Source organism: Kogia breviceps, chromosome 10, assembly GCF_026419965.1.
Source record: "Kogia breviceps isolate mKogBre1 chromosome 10, mKogBre1 haplotype 1, whole genome shotgun sequence".
Taxonomy (NCBI): domain Eukaryota; kingdom Metazoa; phylum Chordata; class Mammalia; order Artiodactyla; family Physeteridae; genus Kogia; species Kogia breviceps.
Genome location: NC_081319.1, coordinates 19,113,119 through 19,134,117, shown reverse-complemented (window position 1 = coordinate 19,134,117; position 20,999 = coordinate 19,113,119). Strand labels below are relative to the sequence as shown.

The window sequence follows — 20,999 nt, the reverse complement described above, 5'->3', positions numbered from 1 at the left end:
CTGTATTTTTAAGATGGACTAAATTCTTCAGACTAGTGTGTGGTAGGGGTGAGGCGGGGAACAGGACTATTTGGCCTTTAGGATCATCATGGTTGTTCACCCAAACCTGCTCTTCACTTGGATAAAACATTGAGAGAAGCACACTTTACAGCTCCCGGGGTTATTACCGCAGGTGGGCCCAATTCCCAAGGGTGGCCAGGAATCCAAGCTGACTTAAGTGAACATTTCTCACAGGTAGAACTTTATAAATATTTCACTTTTTATGGTTTTTTTTTTTTCTTTTTAAGAAAGATTTTTAGGACAGACATCAAACAAAATGTGGCCTGCTCTTCAATGAAGTATAGCATTGCTACTGGTCAAATGGGGGAGGGAGGCACAGACCTCTTAGCGATGCTGGACCCCAAATGATAAATCAAGAGGTAGGAACTGTCCACGGATTTTTATTACTTCTCAGCGTGAGGGACCGTTTGGGGCAGTCATAGTTAAGACAGTGCAATCCTGACGGCTCATGGAGATGGGAACAGAACATTCAGGATCGGGAGAGTTGTGGGGAACAGGGAAAAGTTCTGTGGGCCTTAGGTTAGCCTTGGTTGAAAGGGAATATAGAAAAGGTCAAAGCCAGGAGTCGGCAAACTTTTTTCTGGAAAGGGGCAGGGGATAAACATCTTAGGCTCTGTGGGTCACAGGGTCTCTGTCTCAACTATTAACTCTACCCTTGCAACATGAAAGCAGCCACAGATGATACATACCCAAACAGGCATTGCTAGGTACCAATACGCTTCATATATACATACTGAAATTTAGATTTCACACGATGTTCATATGTTACAAAACGTAGTTCTTCTTTTGATTTTTTCCAACCATTGACAAATGTGGAAGCCATTCTTAGCTGTAGCCCACACAGAAACAGGTGGGAAGGGGGCAGCTTTGGCTTGACAGTGTAGTTTGCCCAACTCTGCTCTAAACAATTCTCACATCAGAAGACATCTGTCATTCAGCTGCTCCGAAGAACTTAACAGAATTTGGCGGGGCGGGGGGTGGGGGTGGGGGTGGGGGTGGGGGGTGTCTCCGTTCATTTAAGTTTCCCAGTCAAGTAATCAAACTGTATCTAACACACAGATAACTTATCAACAGCCTGACTCTCAGCCACCAGACTAGAGGCCCTGCCCAAATTCATTCGGGCTCTTTCTACTCGGGAAAATCTCCCGGCACGTGGCCCCTATAACAAGACTGAGGAAAAGCCTGGAGTTGGCCATTTCTACCCTAGTTCACCCTACCACCCTACCTGTTCTTTACCTACCTGCCTAACACCACCCTACCTGTTCTTTACCTACCTACCTAACACCACCCTACCTGTTCTTTACCTACCTACCTAACACCACCCTACCTGTTCTTTACCTACCTACCTAACACCACCCTACCTGTTCTTTACCTACCTACCTAACACCACCCTACCTGTTCTTTACCTACCTACCTAACACCACCCTACCTGTTCTTTACCTACCTACCTAACAACACCCTACCTGTTCTTTATCAAGCTGTGAATAACATTTCTGCCCAAAACCTCATCTTTCCAAACCAATTCTGCAACACGTGGTGTATATAAACCCTACTGAGTAAAGGACTGCCTGCTTTATACAAAAGACAACTGCTTGTTTTTTCCAATTCCAATTTTTATTTTAATTTTTAAATGTTAATTTATGCCCTTACAACATGCCTTTCTACTAAGACCCGCAGCCAGTTCTGCCTAACTCGTGAACGTCACTCACTACGGCCTCCACATAAGTGTCGACGCCCTAAAGGACGCCCGATCCGGGGAGCTGCAACGTCCCCTCCTTTGTCTGGCCTTTTTCTCCCCTCACCCTCCCCTAACCCCAGCCATCGCAACAATGAAGTGATAACTCATCCTTGCTTAATCTCACCTCATTATGTCACTGCCCTAAAAACTAGCCTAACCACTCAGTGGCCCCATGACCTCTGGGGCCCAAACACTCCTATCATGCGTTGAGCCTGCTGCTACCCTACTGTGTTAGAATTTTGAAGCAGAAGGGACCTTGGAGATCATTTAAGACCAACCTTCTCAACAGTAAGATGGGAAAGTGAAAGGAGGAGAAACTGTGACTTGCTCGAGGTCACAGTGTTGAAGTGGGACAAAAATCCAGAGTGCCTGACTTTACCATTCAAATTGCTTTTCTCCTCTTTGGAGTCAAATGTGGAGAAGGTTCTAAGGAGGTAAAGAACGTGTTCGCCCCGTTCATAAATGGCGGCGAAACATACTTCCTTTTGGAGAGATTCTGCTGGAGTTAGTTTCGTGGAGTACAAAAAAAAAAAGGCCCTTGAACTTTCAATTAATATCTGGGCTGAAAATACAATTAATGTTCCCTATGGAGTCAAAATTGCATCTACAAACGTGCGACCTCCACACAGCACAATCAACGTGCGACTTCCGCAGTGCCGTCCTCTGTCTCTTTTATTTAAACTTTCATTTAAAATTCAGATGCTAAGCATCTCCTGAATATCTGCAGCAGCAGATCTGTCCCACTACTTAAAATCTAAATCACTGGGCCTGTGATTATATGATTGCTTACAGGGAGGCCTTAGTCTTCATGTCATAGTAAGACAGTCACAAAGCAAAATGTGACTCTTCTTCTCCTTTTTGACAAGGGGTTGGGAAAAGTGAACCGGTAAGAGAGTATATTTCACTAATACTAAGACGCACTCCCCACTCCGCCTCCCCACTGCACGTATGAAGACCCCCGGAATCAAGACTGTGCCACAGTTTAATCAGGAGCCTTGTATTTTTCTTTCTTAGTAATACTAAAATAATACTTAACATCAAGGGCATCTTAGATTCAATGAAATGCCGTGGTTTAAAAAAATTGGATTACTGACTCTTGGAATAGTTTGGGGAAAAGGAAATCCATCGTATACGTGTAGGGCTGTCAATCCTTTTCTCTAGCTCACTGTTAAAACTGTAACCCGCAGTTTGATCTACCAAACAGTGGTTTAATAGCACTAAGCTGTTTTCATTATGAAAAAGATGACTTTTTCAAAAGCGCACACAAAAGCAATGAACATGAATCATGATGGAAACAATGGGTCCACACACCTATTCATACTGTTAACATTTCACCACTATGCGTGCATTCTCTCCTGTGTCACCGTCATCTGTAATGAGGACGTATTAGCATTTCAGTAGAACATTCAATCGTGCCTGTGCGCAGAACAAGCTCCTCCACAGATACAGATGTTATACATTATAAATCCCTGTTTATGAAGGGATGATTGAAAATCTACCTGCCAGCTCATATAATAACTTTTTTTGTTACTGTTTCTTCGAAAAGAAGGTAATTTTTTTCTGAGAATGACAAGTTTGAGATCAGGTTTGAATTTCTGCAATAACAAAAACCGGTTAAGTATCTTCTTTTCTGATCCGTGTGTTTAGGCGACAACTGAAATCTCACTTTAATTTCTGAGGCTAACGTTTTTTTTAAACACCCTTAAAATGTCTTTTATTGAATCATTTATTGGATTAGAGAATTTGAAGCCATTCTCCCTGCACCTCGTTGGCAACACGGTTTCTGTCTTTAAAAGTATGATAGAATAAGCTAGAAAGTAGAAACTGGAAATGAGGCACTTACGTTTATAAAATACGGCTTTAAAAGATATGTGGGGCAGGAGCTCATAGATCTTTTCTAAAACGGTGGCTTCCCCCACTACGGCGGCATTTACATTCCAGACTTGGACGACGTCTTCCCGGTCCCGGACACTGACACTAACTCCTATTACTTCGTCATCTGAGTGGAAGGAAGGGGGAAGAAAGAAATGAGTGATAATTTCAAGTCCGCTGGAGTCGGTTTTTTTTTAGCACTTATCATTTTATCTGTAAGTTGTCGAGAAGATGATCAAGACAAGGTGGCACGAGAGAACCCGTGATAAATACTGTTTCTAAGGGGAATCGTTGGACAAAAGCAAGTTAGTGGGCAAAAGCCGTAGCAGTCACGTCACATTTATCCAGCGACCTGGGTAAACAGAGTGTCCCGGCCAAACGAATTTTCCAGACAAGTAACTTACCCTTCTTAACATGTTACCGAAGCTGTGGACTATTTCTTACTCTGTTTTGATGAGACTTTTTCAAGTTGCATAATGATCGGCCCTCTGAAAGCCAACTGAACTCACATGAACTTTTCCTCGATGCTTGGCTGTCTTTGTTAAGAACAGCAAGTACTTCTCCCGACTGCCTGCCAACCGTTCAGAGATCTCGGGGTGGTTAGTACTCTAGGCCCCAACGCTAACTGGACCCAGACTCTGTGTTCCGAGTTGCTCATTCTGCTTTCTGAGGTTTTGCTTGTCTGCTCCTTTCCTATTCCTCATCTCTGCTCTTGTCTGCTTCTCCCTAGCCATCCCCCTTCTGGTGTGGGCATTTTAACTCTGGGCTAGAGGCTCAATGACCGTCTGTTAGCCCTGTGTATAAAGTATCTTCTAAGTGTGGCCATGTCATTAGAGCACTTTGGCAAATGGGCAGGAAAGCATTTATCTACCTTGATTAATGTAGGTCTTTTTTTTTTTTTTTAACTAAATTCTGGAATGGGGGCTGCTCTGTAGGCATTCGAGAATGGTGGCTGGATAAGTAGGATTGTGTACTGTCCTATGGAGCCACTTTGTGTACTTTGTGATTTGCAGCAAAACGACAGGAGTAAAGACTTGACTCCTGGTGTACACGTTTGTGGCATATCACTGAAGTAGGGTCACCCCTCTCTGCCTTGCACACTCAGCATCAATGAGTGAAATGTGAAAGATGAGCATTATCAAAGTTAGGAAATTTTGCTTTAGTTAATATGTTTTGCCTAACTTTTCTTATTTACTATAAATCTGTACATCTCCATATGTCTGCTATCAGTTTTTCCGTGTGTCTTCTGGAGGTTAAAGCATTCCAGCATTTAGATACAATTTAATTGAGGACCTGTCCAATTACTAAAGGAGTTCATCTTCAGTAAAATAATGCCTTTCTTTCCTCCGTCCTTCCTTTCTCTCCTTCATTCCCCTTTTCCCTCTCTCCCTTCTTTCCTTTGTGAATAAATTGGACTCTGGCTAAATGTGTATGACGTGACACTAAATAATTCCATGTATAGAAGTGTTTGAAAGCAGACAGAATGAGTCGAAGGTGTCAGAAGTTGGGCTTGTGGCCATCTTTGGGGGAAGGGAGGGTGTGGACAGATTCTGGAGGCCAGTAACATTCTGTTCCTTGATCTGGGCGCCAGTTACAGGGATCTGTTTACTTTAAGAATATTTACCAAGGTACACACATAGTAGTTTGTGTCCTTTTCTGTATACATGTCACATTTAAACAAAAATTTCCGAAAAAGTAAACAGTACCCGATCATGGCTCTCCACAGAAACTCATTATCCCATCAAGAAATGTGTCTTATGTACATGCTTCTTGTTTCCTCATTTATCTTCAAAGTATATTTGCTAGAGCTCAATGTCAAATTCTATGTGAACAAAAAATCACCAAGTGAAGAGGGAAGCTTTGGCATTTACCACTTCCAAGAATAGTCACGAAGACACTAGCTCAGCCTTTCAGGAAAAGAACAGCATTTTTCCAGTCTTTTTGTTTTGCCCATTTCTACACTATTGGTCAGAGGGTACTGTGGCTTTACGGGTGCTGAAAATGCTGAACCGTCAATATTTCCGTCTGGCCTGGCTTTTGGTACCTACGTGTAACCTCCTAGCACAGCACTTTCAGAAAGGGCACGGTAAAAAGGCTGCAGCCCATATGCAAAAGGAGATCCATCAGCAAACATGTAATATTCATAAGCAGAACCAACCAGCAAAAACCCTGATTATTTGAGGGTACTGGCAGCACAAGACGTCAGAGCTGGGAGGAGCCACTGTTTGAAAATGGGGGGAAGTGAGGACCAGAGAGATGAGCTGACCTGCTGTAGTGCTGGAGCTGGTTAATTAAGAGCGAACAGTTAATACTTAATGGTGCTCTCGTTCCAAAGTCAACCACGGAACAATAGGTCTTCTTTGCTCAATCCTGCCTATTTATTATTACTTAGACTATTTTCCCTGGTTCTGGAAACAGGAATAATTCATACAGAAAACTTCCTCTCCCAGGGATTTATTTGTTTATAATTATACCAAAGATGCATTTTTGACTACATACTGTAAAGTTGCTACCTACCCCCTATTTAAACAGAAGGAATCTGTACTTTTAAGACAATTTCATCTTAACCCAGGTTCTGTCTTCAGTGAATAAAAAGAGGTGTAAGAATTAAGGAAAACAAGAGTAGAATGATTGAAACTATTAGTGAGGTAAATATGAAACCTGCTTGGCACCGGCTAGGCCTGTAACGGTTCCCAAAGACAGAACCAGTTAAGAAGCCTGAGGGCAAATCAATCAATACCAAATAGTTAAAAAAAAAAAAAATTAAAGCTGAAAGGTGAAGAGGAAAAAATGTTATATTCTAAAGGTTACCTCAGAAGCATTCAGAAGGAACTACCCAAGAAGAAAACAAAGCTTTAAACTAGCAATTCAATTTTCCTCTTTCAGTGGTTTCATGACAAAAACAAAGCAAAATAAAAATGGGGTAAGGGATTAACCAGTACAAACTATTACGTATAAAATAAGCTATGGGGATGTGTCGTGCAGCTTGGGAGAATAGAGTCAATATTTTGTAATGACTACAGACGGAGTATAATCTGTGAAAATTGTGACTCTGTATGTGGTGTACCTGTAAACTTACGGGTTTTGTACATCAGCTATATTTTAATTAAACAAACAAACAACAAAAAAAGCAAAAATAAAAATGTATTCACAGGGCTCTCAGAAACTCACTCGGTATGTGAAAACTGAGTGAGTCTTCAAGTAAAGTCTTCAAAGTAAAGTCCTGAAGACTTTACATTTTAGCCCCAATTGTCGGATCACAGGCACCGATGGCGATTCATCTCCACCTCCCCTCTATCTCTCACTTTGAGTAGAAGGGACCAAAAGAGGGACAGGAGGAAGGGGCGAGTAACTGAGAGGTAAGAAAGGACTGTGCCGATCTAACTACAAACTTCAGGTGACAACGAAGGCACTGGGCTCTTCTGGAAGAATTGGAACTGATGAAGGAAACCCACCACCAGCGGTGTTAGGAGCCCAATGTCAAATTTCATTTTCTTCTGGAACAAATATAAGGCTGTATGTCAATTATACTTCAATTAAAAAAAATAGTTTTCCTTTTTTTTCCCTGCCTATTTATTTTAGACAGATGGCCATGGATACTATGAAGATGAGCTATAAGTGCAAAAACATACATAAGCATGTACACGTATGTATATCCACGTAATATACACATATGTAAATATACATATGCACATACACATATATAACATGAAAACGCCACGATCACATGGGAAAAAGCTAAGTAACTTCATAGTTACAAAATAAGCGACTCCAAAATATGTAAAAAAGGCAAACACACAGAAACAAAGCTCAGCAAGGAACGAGCACAAGCCAAGCACGCGCGAGCGGGGAAGGCCAGAGCTGAGGGTCTCATTACCTGCGACGGCACAGTCTGTGAACTGTTCCCCGATAGTCGCTAACAACAACTCTTTCCAAACTGTGGACTGGTGCGGGAAAAGAATAAAAAGCAAAACAAAAGAAAACCAAAGGGAAGGAACACATATACATTTTTAAACAATTATCTTCAGGAGCTACCCAAGTCACATTTTCTTTAACCTCTCACACCCTTTCCACGCCCTTACCTAGAGCCCGCAGACATCGCTGAATCACAGGCGTAAACACCCACGTGGTGGCATATGTTTGTATTGTTTTACACATCTCTTTGCACAGAGAGATACAAGGGATCCCAAGACACAAACTCTGCGTCCACAAAACTGTGGGGTCTGAAGCCACAAAGCTAATCTCTAGTGCCACCTCTGATGAAGTTGAGAACAACATGGGAAAAATGCACTCAAATGACCTGCACTTTTCCAATTTATTTGCCTCTCACTGATTCAAAATGTTATCAGCTGGTTAAAAGTGAATGCTATTAGCACCACCCTTCTCTTCAAAACCCTCTCCGGCTTTTCCTGCACTTTATAAGGTACTTCCAAGGCTACACAAGTGAAGAACACTTAAGGAAATCTCTGGTTTACTGACTACCAGAGACTTGCAGATTTCCATTCACTTGAAGGTATTTTGTTTCTGCTAAGTGACTGAACTGTGGTGTGTGTGTGTGTGTGTGTGTGTGTGTGTGTGTGTGTGTGTGTGTGTGTGTGTGTGTGTGTGCGCGCGCGCATGCACGCGTGCATTTCCCTGGAAGAATTAGTGCACACTCTAGTCCACCTCTTCCCTATGAGAAAAGCTTGAGCCTCTTCTGCTGAAGATCCCCTAATGCCGTCCAATCGACAGCCAGCATCCACGCACAGGTAACTGGAGGCCTCCGAGTTCTTTCCAGTTACTCCTCCTCGAAAAGTTCTTGGTTCCGTACCTCTTCCTCGTCATGGCTCACAGGCCCTGAACTCCACCAGAACCAGGTTTGAATCCTGACAGCCGGCTTACAGCTGCACCCTGGGCAGGCTATTAGCCTCTCTGGGCATCAGTTTCCTTCAGCAAACAGGGAATAATAATAGGACGGACCTCCCAGGGCTGTCGTGACCATGAAATTAGTCAACAAACGTTGCGTTCGACGGGCTCAGTACTGTGATTGCAACAAGGGCACTGGAGATGTGAGATCCATTCCATAAATAGCTGCGTGTTGGCTCCGGACCAGGCGCCCACTAATATATTAACTATAATAAGAGTATGTATTATCATGTTCTAATGAGCTGAAAGCAGCCTCGCTGAATTTTTAACCAAGACCACAGCAGTTAACCATCGTGACTTTTCACTCTCAAGGAGGGTTTTCTTTTCTCTTTCCTAGACCCTCCGTTCTGGTCTACCTGTCTCCCACCTAGAAACCACCCCTTCTGTTTTTTATCTGTCTCATCTGCAGTCTCTTACGCTATTAGGAACAAAGATGAGACTGCTGAGAGGGAGTTCGGGGAAAGGGATGTTCCCTCGCCTGTAGTGATTTCAGAGGAGGCTGACCCACCAGATTCCCACTGGTCAGCAACAAAGAGAGCGCTGAGCTGCTTGGGCTGAGGACACTTGTGCAGATGTGAAAGCATTATTATTTGCGACTGAATGTGCTCAAGTGAGCTGACAAGGAGGGAGGACAGCCTTGTCTTTCAGCTACCTTTCATCCAACGCTGACATCATCATTGTTTCTACCAGCAGTCAATGTCTACTGCAAGTAAATACAGAACATGGCAAGGAAAACGTGTTCTTATGGAAATTCCAAACAACTTTCTCTCCTTTTAGGGGGGCAGGAAGGGCTTCACAGGCCTTGCTTGGTTTTTTTGTTTGCTCCCCTGACGTTTTAAAAATTATATATGCCAAATCTTGCAGCTACGCATTTTAATGATAGTCTGCACCTTTAACAAACCAATTGGGTCATATCTTCAGGTTTGTGCTCCTCGGGAAACAATGCGAGGTCAAGCCTATGGGTCCCTGGAGATGTTTCAATCCTTTGAGCTCATTCACATGAAAGAAACCATGAAAAGGTGAGGCTAGGGAGCATGTGTCCTTTCATCCATTTTCAAAGGCGGCTTAAGAATAGATTTGAACGCTCTTTTCAGTCAGTACAGTGAATTAGAGCTCACTCCTGGGAAACGCAGGTTTCTGAGGCTTGACCGCTGCCAACCAGCGCCCCAGCAGGCCGTGCCATCAACCAGAGTTTCATCAACCCCAGAGGGAGACGGGACACAGCCTCGCACGAAACCCCAGAGAGCAGTGAGATGCAAGGCCTCCCACACATCCCCACTCTCTGTGCCAGGGTCATTTTCAGAAGTGCCTGTCGCCCCAGTGGGGAAGGGACGAGCCTTTGCTGGGAAGGATCCTTCCTGCTTCTCACTACGGAAACCCACTTCCACATGTCGGTTATGGCTGTGGGGGACGTGAGAGCCCTAATAAGCTTTGCTGTAAAGTTTATAGGCAAGTAGCTGTTCAGAACTATACGATACAGTCACACTGTTGCACCGTTTCTACAGAGACTCACAATATATTTTCAAGGTGACAGGGTAAGGCAGAAAACCACCAAGGTCAGAATAGAATTTCTCACCCCCAGTCCCGTTCTGAGTCTACCAGGCGGACTGTCTAAAATGCACAAGAGGTTCATCATAAGCAGTCAACAACCCCGAACTTAGCTTCTAGAAAAGGATGAGAACAAACCTACCGTGCTGTCCTTGGGAACTTTCATCTTCCATACGCCACCCTTTGCATTACTCTCCTCTTCCCTAGATCAAAGACCAATGTTCACAGTTACACTCATGGATTAAGTAGCTCTACACACATCTAGTTTAACAATGGATGACATTAAAAACAAAAAAACAATGGAGCATTCTGCAATAAACTCTCCCTGGTTTACTGGAAACAGAAGCAGATGAAAGAAAAAGGGGATGGAGATGGGGAGGGAGGAAAGTGGGATTCGGTGGCCAAAAGGGTAGGGTAGGTGATGGGACACCAGGCTCTCATCCTCAGGGAGGTGGTGATGAGAAGTTTCCCTAGACCACCCGGGGTGGACAAACTAATACAAGTGCTTCACATGTGTGAAGGCCTTCACATTTCAATGTCACGCTCTTGACATCGCCTCATCTGATTCGCATTTCAATCTTGTGTCATAAGCCTAACAGGGGACTCAGCCCCGGAGGAGGACATCTGCAGTTTCCCTGTGTACTGACTGCTCCCTCTTCTAGCAAGAGCACCCCAATTTCCCTTTAAGGAGCTACTTGTCCCCTACTCTCAGGCCAGACCCTTTCTGATACGGCTGATTCCATATCCTAGCTTTAAACGTGGGCTTATGACCCAGGTTTGCTTCCTAGTCTTTATGATTGGCCAGGGATGGAAAGGCAACCCACGCTGGGCCGACGGGAGCCTGCCCTGGCATTTTATTGGAGCTGCTGAATGCTGACATTGACAAACTTGTAGGGCTTATGACTGGAGCTTATAAAAGCCATTTTGTCACCACAAACGGGAGGGCCTGCCTGAAAATTAAACCAAGGCAGAGAAAAGCAAAGCCAGTCTGACGGAGAGCGTCAGATTCCTAATAAGAATTGAGCACCCAGGTTGGCCCGAAATCAGCCCTACGGGTCGACGGTTCAGTTACGGAGGCCAAAAGATTCCTTTTTTTGGCCCAGTTTACGTTTCTGCCATTTGCTACCAAAGAGCTAAGATATATTCCCATTTTATTAATGAGTAAATGGCTTAGATCAGTTGAGGGACATGATGCAAGGGTTTACTACTGATTGGGAACTCCAGCCTAGGCAAACTGGCTTACTGTCCTCCGACCTCAACACCACTCCAGCTATTAAAGAAGAAAGACACCTTCCCCCCCGACCCTGGGCCATGATCAGTATCATACACTTTGTACGTGGTCCACGTGAGGTACGTCTGAGGTTACATGATCTTTGTTCATATAATAGATGTGGGTACCACATCTGTTCCCTCATCTCCCCTCCAGCCCATACGCTTTTTCACTCCACTGTCCAGGTCATTATTGAACAAGTGAAGGAACAAACCCAAATGATGCCACACCCCGATACAAAGACCTGCATGGCACCCTCAGCGAGCTAGTGAGGACCTATGTGTTGTGAGACTGCAATGTGAGACACCTGCAATGTGAGACACCTGCTCTTCACTCTGGAGCACAAGGGGAAAGGGGTAGTGGGAAGGGGTCTATTTCGAAACTAAATCATGGCTAAACTGACTTTGCAACACCACCAGGAGAAAATTACTTTGGCATTCCAATATGGCATGAAGTTATTTGATTCAGTTCACAACCATTTCCCTCCCACCTTAACCTCAAACTGTATAGAAGACACTTACCAAAGTGGCCGCCTCTCTCCTCTCATTAAATGATAACTACATCTCAAAGGCAGGCTAGTCACAGGAGGAATATTATTGTACACACTCCAGAATATCTTTAAAAGAAAAACACTTTGTTTAATACACCCAGTATTGACTTACTGTGCCGCTAGCTTATAAAATGAATGCATTAAAGAAAAAAAAAATTCGATTCTCATTAAGTCCTATCCATTCAAACTAGATTTTTCTCAGTATTCTAATTTTCTGCTAGAAAATGGAACGTAGCATTAAAGAACGTTCTTTTCTGAAGGCAGGCTAAGTTGTATGCTTCAGGAAGCTATGGTTTAGCAAACATTCCTGTGCAATGTGTCTCTACATAAAACAGGGTAAGGATCTTGCTACTGATTTTTCTGACAGGTATATGGCATCTAATAAAGCCTGTAGTGCTGAATATGTGTACTGAGCCATATTTCCTTACGACACAGACTCTGTCTTCTTTCTAAGCCTAGAAAGAGTCTGTTACACTTTGGATCGGGGGATGGGGTACGGAGGAGGCAAAGAGGAATCACCTCGTGTGCTCTGTCCCCCTTTCCTTTCCTCTCCCAGAAGGAAGAGGGACTAGCTCAGCTGCCAAAGCCACAAGGTGCCCAAAGATACACGGTGTTAGGAATTCCACGATTGTGTTCTCCAAACTCATATAGTGAAACCCAAGCCCCCAATAGGATGGAATTAGGAGGTGGGGTCTTTGGGCATAATTAGGCCATAAGGATGGAACCCTCCCTCCCCATAATGGGATTAGTGTCCCAATAAGAAAAGAAAGAGAGTTAGCTCTCTCTCTCCACCATGTGCGGATATAATGAAAAGATGCCCATCTGTCTATAAGCCCAGGAAGACTGCCTTCACCAGGACTTGACCATTCTGGCACCCTGATCTTGAACTTCCAGCCTGCCGAACTGTGAGACATCAGTGTTTGCTGTTGAAGCCACCCAGTCTATGGTATTCTGTTATAACAGCTGGAACTAAGACACAGGGTGGGTGGTAGTCAGAAACAGATGACATAAAAAAATAGACTAATAGGAACAATGAGAGTAACAGCAGCAACAATAATAGGGCCAGGATTTGGTCTATGGCTTTTACATGTTTACGTAATTTATCTTAATGACAACCTAATTAGGAGGTACAATTATTATTCTTGTTTTATAGATAAGGAAACTGAGGCACACAGATGAATCCTCCCAAGCATCACTGTTTGGTATGACCATCAGGATTAGGACCAGAAGTGAGTTTACAAAAAAGAAAACCCTCCCCAGTTTGTTTGGGATGGTACCAAGAATCTCTATGCTACGAACTCTATGCACAGAACTACTATACAAATGAAAAATATCACTCTGTGTGGTGAAGTAAGTCAAGGGTGGTTGTCTGGGTCTCCTAGTGGATCTGAGGAGGACAGAACAAACAACAGAACAATTAGACACGTGAATCCAAGGGCATCGTGAATGGAGCAGCATAGATGGAATGAAATTTTATCGATGTTGCATGATAATCCTTATGGGCTGTTTGAGCCCACGTTGTATAAAAACTGAAGCCAAATTAACTGCATGGCCAGCAACAGGGAATGATAAGATAAAACTGAAGGCAAAAAAAGAAAAAAAACGACCTGACAATAGATTTATTAAGAATACCTTATAAGAACCTGCCATATAGCACAGGGAACTCTACTCCATACTCTTTAATGGCCTATATGGGAAAAGAATCTTAAAAAAAAAAAAAAGTGGATATATGTATAACTGATCCACTTTGCTGTACATCTGAAACTAACACATTGTAAATCAACTGTACCCCAATAAAAGTTATTTGAAGAAAGAATATGACAAGAAAAAATTTTTTTAAATGTCAGGAGAAAACAAAAAAATAAACAAACAAAAAGAATACCTTGGGTCCCTTATACTAAAACGGTGCTAATGTAGGAAGTAACTGAAAATAGCTCTGTAGTAACAGCAGATCCTCAGACATCTGTCTTTGTGGAGATACCCACCTTAAAAAATGGTTTGCTATCAGTGCAAATAATAAGATTACTCCAATATTTCAGTTATAGCCTGTGGTGTGGGTGTGAATAGGCAGAGCTGGAATTTGAGGCCAGGCAGCTGGATTCCAAAACCTGCACCCTTAACCACTGAAGCCATTTCCTCCGCAGACATTACTACACATTTGAGGCACATCTTTCTTCAGTCCTAGAAGCCATGGACCAGGTCACGAGGTCACGGACGAGGTCACAGAGTGAGGGGCACCTCTTGAAGATGTCCTCCCGCCAGCACGTGCCCTTCAACACGCTGCCTTAGCTCTAGCCTAGGATTTCTGCAATGACGTGGCAATGACCTGTGCAGAATTTATGGACACACTTATGCTAGAATATACATCCCTGCTTCCACCAAGAGGACTTTGGTGCCAGCAAACTTCAAGTCTCCTAAAAGGCATACCAAGCCAGAACACCTGCCCTCACACCCTTGCCAAAGTTCTCAAATCCTAACTTTTCACTCAGTGTTTGAAGCACCTTGGAAAACACAACAAAATGCTTCTCCCGTTCCAAAGGTGAGAAAATCACACTAAGGATCGTGCTACAGGGTGTAGCTTTAGAAGCTTCTCTTGAAAACACAGACAACTGACTTTGTTAGTCTTGGCAAATGTGAGAGGAGGAGATTACAGCCCAAGAAGATACAGTGAGAGACTTCACCCTGACCTAATGTACTTACTCAAGTGCATGTTTGCATGTTTCTGCGTGAACACAAGATGAGAGTGAAATATGCTGTGACCTCATTGAAAGGACCCCCATTAAAGTCCGTGGCACTAAGTCGGTCTGTTTCCGTATTGCAAACCTCATGCAGTGTGTAGAATACTCGTCAAGCATGTATGATGGCAAAAGAGCTGAAGGAAGGAACCCGGCAGGACACCGCTCCTTAGATCTTCTTCCTCCCCTGCGGAAGCGCAAGCGCTGTTTCACTGGAAACTTGATAATTCTTGGTCATATTCTCTGTAACGTACTTTTATGTTTGTTAAAGCATCTAAGTTTTACTACAGATAGAACCTTGCAAATAGATTTCAAAAGTCCTTAGACTGGGGCTTCCCTGGTGGCGCAGTGGTTGCGAGTCCGCCTGCCGATGCAGGGGACGCGGGTTCGTGCCCCGGTCTGGGAGGGTCCCACTAAAAAAAAAAAAACAAAAAAACAAAAACAACAACAACAAAAAAAACAAAGCCCTTAGACTGATAATTAATTCTAAGTGGTCTGCAAACAGTAGATTGCAGTAAAACTAAGCACAATGTTTATTAATAATAATGAAGTGGTTTTTTTCTTTCTTTTTCTTTTTTTTAAGTGTTTTTTTTCAAAAGCCTTAATGACAACCCGAGGAGAGGGAGGGATGTCAGGCATCACTTATTCGGTCAACATGTGTGGACATCAAAGGAGGGCAGGGCGCTGTGATGAGTCCCAGGTGTGGTTAGATGCACTAGACAATGGTGTCCACTTAACAAATTCCCAACCTACTAGTCCTGATTGAAGCAATTATGCTCCCCCAACAGTCTTTTGCCAAATAGATAATCAATCATTACCAGGAAAACTGGCAGATTTCCTCATTTTTTAACTAAATGTTCTGAAGGAAAAAAAAAAAAAAAGAGAGAGAATACACTTGAAAATACTTGAGGAGAAAAGATGCCATGTGCTGACAGACAACATGGTGTTAAAAAAAGAAAGAAAGGAAAGAAAAACATCCAGCAAATACACCTCCAAAAAACCCAACAAATGCAGCATTTCTTCCGCGGGTCATAGCATATAAATCTTTGAAAGTATTTTTGAAATTTTAAACAAACATTTTCACTCCTTAGGTATTTCTAATTGGCTGGGGCTTGCATGCCACCGAGTGAATCAAGGGTTTATGGGACGGGCAGAGCCCAGAAGAAAGGCAACTGAAGAGCTTAATGGATGTTTTTTAATTCACAGCAGATACAACAGGCTGAAAGCAAAATGTTTCTGACCTGGGAGAGCCAGGTAGTGGAGAGAGAAATGGGTTTTGCTTTGCATCCCAAAGGGCGTGCTTGACTTAAAGTGAGAACCAAAGTTTGGAGGACTGATGGGGGAGTGGGCAATTTCTCACCACCCAGTTAAGTCAATGAATGAAAAACAAAGTCTGAGTTAGGGAGCTAAGTGGGGTTCACACGTGGAGAGAACAGGAGAAAAGTTGGGGGAAACAGCAGAGCAGTGTGTATTCGGCTTCCTGGGTAAGGCCCATAGGTATATGTTTATTAATGTTAATATTTTTCAGGGCACAGGGCTTTCACTTTGGTGAAAGCCCAAAGACGTGACTGGACTCAGAAGCTTATACACCATTTTAACAAAGGATGATAAATTGTGGAGAGTGACCGGACAAAGGAAAGGGGGTCTGGGGCCCCTAGAGGTGGTATATGGTGACTGTGCTGAGGAAATACAGGGTGCATACATTTGCTTGGTAGGTTTGTTATGAAGACTCAAGTGGTAAGAAAAAGGGACACCTTTACAAATGTAGATTTATGTCACCTTTAAAAGGGTAATTTATGCCCTGATTTCAGGCAGATGGAGGAGGTCAGAGAGCTCCTCCTGGGTCTGCTGTTTTTCAACTGCCTTCAGTTCAAAGTAATTCTTAAGTTAAAGTGACATTTTTGGGGTGGCATATGCTGATCCCCCTTGAGAGACCAAGTTTTACATCTGAAGTGACTGAATCACTTTCACTTTGCAAGATTTAATCTCCCACCCCACCTGCACAACAGCTTCCGCTGCCAACAGGGCAGCAGACAGAGGATCCAGGTACTTTGTTTGACTTCAGTTCTGTTTCTGCACAATTGGGCTGTGACTGTAATGTTGATCCCTTCACGTACCTCATGAATAAATTAAATGACAGCTACATAATCCTGTTATTCTCGATACTAAGCTTCACTAAACAGAACTATGAAGTAGACCTGCCTGCAGGGCATTCCCTCTCTTTTTTCAGGAGGAGGGAGTTTCTCTCTTTCTTCCCTTGACCCTGTCCCTTCACCCAAATGGTTCACTGCAGGTCATTCTATTGCAGGATGCCACCCACCGTGGGCCGCCCTGCTGTGTTCCAGGGCAGTGACGACTCTGAATCAATCTTTCTATCATTCTCCATTATCGGTCCGGACCTATAAAACCTCTCCTCCCAAAAGGGACAGCCCTCCTTTCCCAATGATTTGCAAAGCAATCTGCTGTCCTACCTCAATGACCTGCAAGAGCACAGCAGCTCCACAACCTTCTGATAAGGGATGATGATGCCTTGGTATCACCGGCCATACGCAGGTATGGAAGGAAGATTCTCTTCATTTTAAGATACTGTACCTATATTTCTCTGAAGACCTTCTGTTTATGATAAATGATGCTGGATATCCATTTACAGAAGAAACATGAAGCTTCTGTTTTCCGTAAATTTAAGTAAAAAGTCGGTCAATTTACGGGACCACCGTGTAGGACACAGAACAACAGGACACAGTGTGGCAAAACCTTGAACGTGATACCTGAGGTGGGCTAGAATGCTACACAGGAATGAGTTTCCAGGGCTGGAATTTTGGTCTTGCGGTAGCAAGGGAGCGCTCCCCTGCAAACCGTTATCTGGCCGGTAACTCCCTTCTCCCACAGGTAAAATCAGGCTTGTTCAGAAGCTGCGTTCTATTCCGCGCTGCATGCATTTAGGACATAAGAACACAGAAGACGTGTGGAAAATTTGGAAATGTTTACAAAAGAGTAAAAGGAATCAGTAAGTGCCTGGAAAACACATCTAGATGAAACATGGAATTTTCCAAGAAAGGCAGGTTAAGTAGGGAATAAATTTAACTCCAACCAGAGGGCATTACTGGTGGCTGTGATGAGAGTGTCCTCAGCAGGGGTCAGGGGCCAGCTGGAGACACAGGCCTCCCTCACTCCTCAGTCAGGGTGGACCAAAAGCAAGAGGATGGACCTAGAAAAGGAGGGAGTTCCGGTCCCAGGGCACAGCGTGATTGGCTGTTTCTACCACTTTTCGGGCCACTTACCTCCCAGCCTCAGCCCCTCCAGCTAATAAACGGGCATAACAATTCCTCTGCCACCCCCATCAGCATCTCTGATTTGCCGAGCGCCTCAAAGTACAAGAAGACATATTACTCAATACGCCCTTATGGAATGCAATCATTAATACCACATGACAATTACACTGCATCTAAACATAGATGAGGGAAAAACAGACACGACTAGGGATGTAATTTGTTAGTGCTGATGGAGCGAGAGCTCAAGAATCAACATATAACCACAAAATAAAAAGACAGTGGAGCAAAAGCATATCCTCAAATGACTTTAAAATCAGCACCCAGGCCAGTTCTCAAATACGAAGGACTATTCACAGATATTAAGGACACAGCCTGAAGTCCTCAAACTCATCGACAAGTTAAGTACATTTTCATAAGTAGAGGTATTCGCAGTGGTATAATGTGGGGAATAACTGCTTGAAATAAATCATCCAGAAGTAGTGGTACACAGTTTTGTGATTTAAAACATGATTGAGGAATGTACAAGAAGATGTTCCAATAGAAGGAGGCAAATAAGGGCGGACGAATTCATTATTATTATCCAGCACTTACTAGGTGCTTTTTACGTCCTTGTGCCATTTCATTCTCACAATCTCATGATGCCGTTGGTATCACAATTATTCCCATCTTAGAGATGAGCAAACAGATACAGAGAAGTTAAGCAATTTGCCTGAGCTACAAAGTAGCAGATGTGAGATACCAACCCAGGCAGTGTGGCCACCCTACACCCAGGCCCACATCCTCCCCGGTCAAGCAATGAAGCTGAAGCGTAGAATCCAACCTTCTGTAAAAGCTCCCAACAGCTGAGGGTTTACTAAGTACCAAGCGCTACTAAGAACTGTGCGATCTCATTTAACCCTCACTCCACCCTAGGGAGGAGGAACTGCTACTATCTGTTTTACAGATGAAGAACCGGAGGACAGACAGACACATCGGAGACACAAAAGAACTTCCTGACCCCTCGGGGCAGTGTTCCATTATCATATGCCCCTATGTTGAAGGAGCCCTTCTCCTAATCACTTTCTTGTGAAACTTTAATACCACCAAGAGACTATATATCTGTTTGTGTACTGTGTGCCTCTCTGTGCTTTCTACATAAAAACAGCACGATTTTTTTGGCCATACCAGGAATCAGTGTTTGCCGCCATTGGGAAGGTGTGGTTACAGCTTGACAGATCGTTATGTGGGCAGCCTGCTATGGCAGGAAAGTGGTTCATCTATGAATTTCTCATCCATTCACTGGACCCTTCGGTGCTTACGGAGTGAAAGGAACCAGGCACAGTATACTACTTCATTTATATGAGGGCTCGATACAAGACAAAACCAATGCACGGTGACAGAAGTGTGAATAGTGGTTGCTTCTGGTAAAGAAGGACTGGTAGGAAACGGGCGTGAAGAAAAACTTCCTGACAGGCTGGAATTTTTTAATCTTGATCCGGGTGATAGTTACATGTTTGCATCTCTTCGTCAAAATTTATCAAACTTCTACACTTAAGAAACCTGCAGGGCTTCCCTGGTGGCGCAGTGGTTGAGAATCCGCCTGCCGATGCAGGAGACACGGGTTCGTGCCCTGGTCCGGGAAGATCCCACGTGCCGCGGAGCAACTAAGCCCGTGAGCCATGGCCGCTGAGCCTGTGCGTCCGGAGCCTGTGCTCCGCAACGGGAGAGGCCACAACAGTGAGAGGCCCGCATACCGCAAAAAAAAAAAAAAAAAAAAAAAAAAAAAAAAAAAAAAAAAAAAAAAAAAGAAACCTGCATGTACTGAATAAATTATATCCCAATGGAGCTTTTAAGAAGGTATTTCCTAGTATGTGCCGGCCTGGGTACTTTAAATTGGTCCCTGAAGGCCCTACGTCCCTTGCTGCCAGATACCAAGGCTCAACCAATAATCTGTTGTCACCACACAGGGTCAGGGAAACAAACCAATCCCTCGGTGTAACTTTACCAATGTCTTCCTGGAACCCCAGGCACAGTTCTGATGTGGGTCCAATGTCACAATAGCATGGGAAAAGTCTAATGGGGACCTCAAAAAAAAAAAAAAAAAATCAGTGGGCTCTAAGAACTTCTACACGAGGACAGGCTTTAGAATCAAGGGCTCTGAGGCTTACACAGCGGTGCCGGGAAGAGGTAACAAGGTCCATAATGTCACCACGGGCAGAAGTGGAGGGGACCCCTTCCTGGCCTCTGAGAGCATCTGTCCCTCTGGATGGTGGCCCACGTGCTGTCTTGTGACCCTGCCTGTACTTGGCACTGAATGCTTACTTACAACAGCGCTGTTATTCTACTCTCCACGTGCTTAGGTCATCTTCCCAAACAGTTCCGAGACGGCCTGTGGTTGGGACTGCGTCTTTACACCTGGCTTAGGGCCCTCTGTGGCCACACGAGGCACTTTACAACCAGATTCCTGGGACCGCATAACCATGAGTACTAACTTTCCGGAACCAGACACTGGGAGAAGGGCCTGAAAAAAGATCTCTGCACAACTCCTGTGCAAGTGAGAGGCTGCCGAAGAGACACCGATCTATTGGAATTTCTAAGACGTTATAAGATTTAAGGGCAGAACACGCAATTTAAAACTGGCCCTTCTAGAAAATTCAGGACACACAGTCAATGCAAGTATGAAGCAGCCTTAAAAGGCTTAGCTTGTGTACAACAAGGTATTAAACTAGAGGAGGGGGAGAAACTTGATAGAGTTTGCTCTGGAAGAAAACAGTAACGTGATCAACTAAATAAACCAGGTTTCTTTTTTTGTTGTTGTTGTTATTTTAATGTTCATCCTAAGAGTTGGGCAGAGAAAGAACTAAGAGAATCTAAGAGCTGACATTTGCTGACAACCTACCACGTATCAGGTCTCCTGCTAAGCCTGATAAAGACACCATCTCGTTCGGCCCTCATACCCACCCCTGGAGGCAGGTGCTACCATCACACCAGTCTTACACCAATTAGAGGGCTGATCCCTGCCCAGTGTAGGATGCTGGAATTTGAACGTGGAGTAGGACACGGGTCCGAG

At 43.8% G+C, this 20,999-nt stretch overlaps 1 protein-coding gene across 12 annotated transcripts in view; it reads right to left on the bottom strand.

The window, feature by feature from the left end:
* Positions 1-20,999, bottom strand: part of EIF4E3 (eukaryotic translation initiation factor 4E family member 3) — a 148,238-nt gene that overhangs the window by 87,026 nt on the left and 40,213 nt on the right. For 11 of the 12 annotated variants that reach the window (XR_010842507.1, XR_010842506.1, XR_010842505.1 and 8 more), the window contains 4 exons: positions 11,915-12,009; positions 10,266-10,326; positions 7,548-7,614; positions 3,642-3,797 (listed from right to left, as the gene is read on the bottom strand). Coding sequence is in view for 9 of the 12 variants with exons in the window: in XM_067043631.1 (XP_066899732.1) it covers positions 3,642-3,797; positions 7,548-7,614; positions 10,266-10,326; positions 11,915-12,009 (379 nt within the window). In the remaining 3 variants the exon portion in view is untranslated. Of the gene's footprint in view, positions 1-3,109; positions 3,169-3,641; positions 3,798-7,547; positions 7,615-10,265; positions 10,327-11,914; positions 12,010-20,999 lie in introns of all 12 variants that reach the window. The other variant, XM_067043629.1, reaches the window with a different exon arrangement.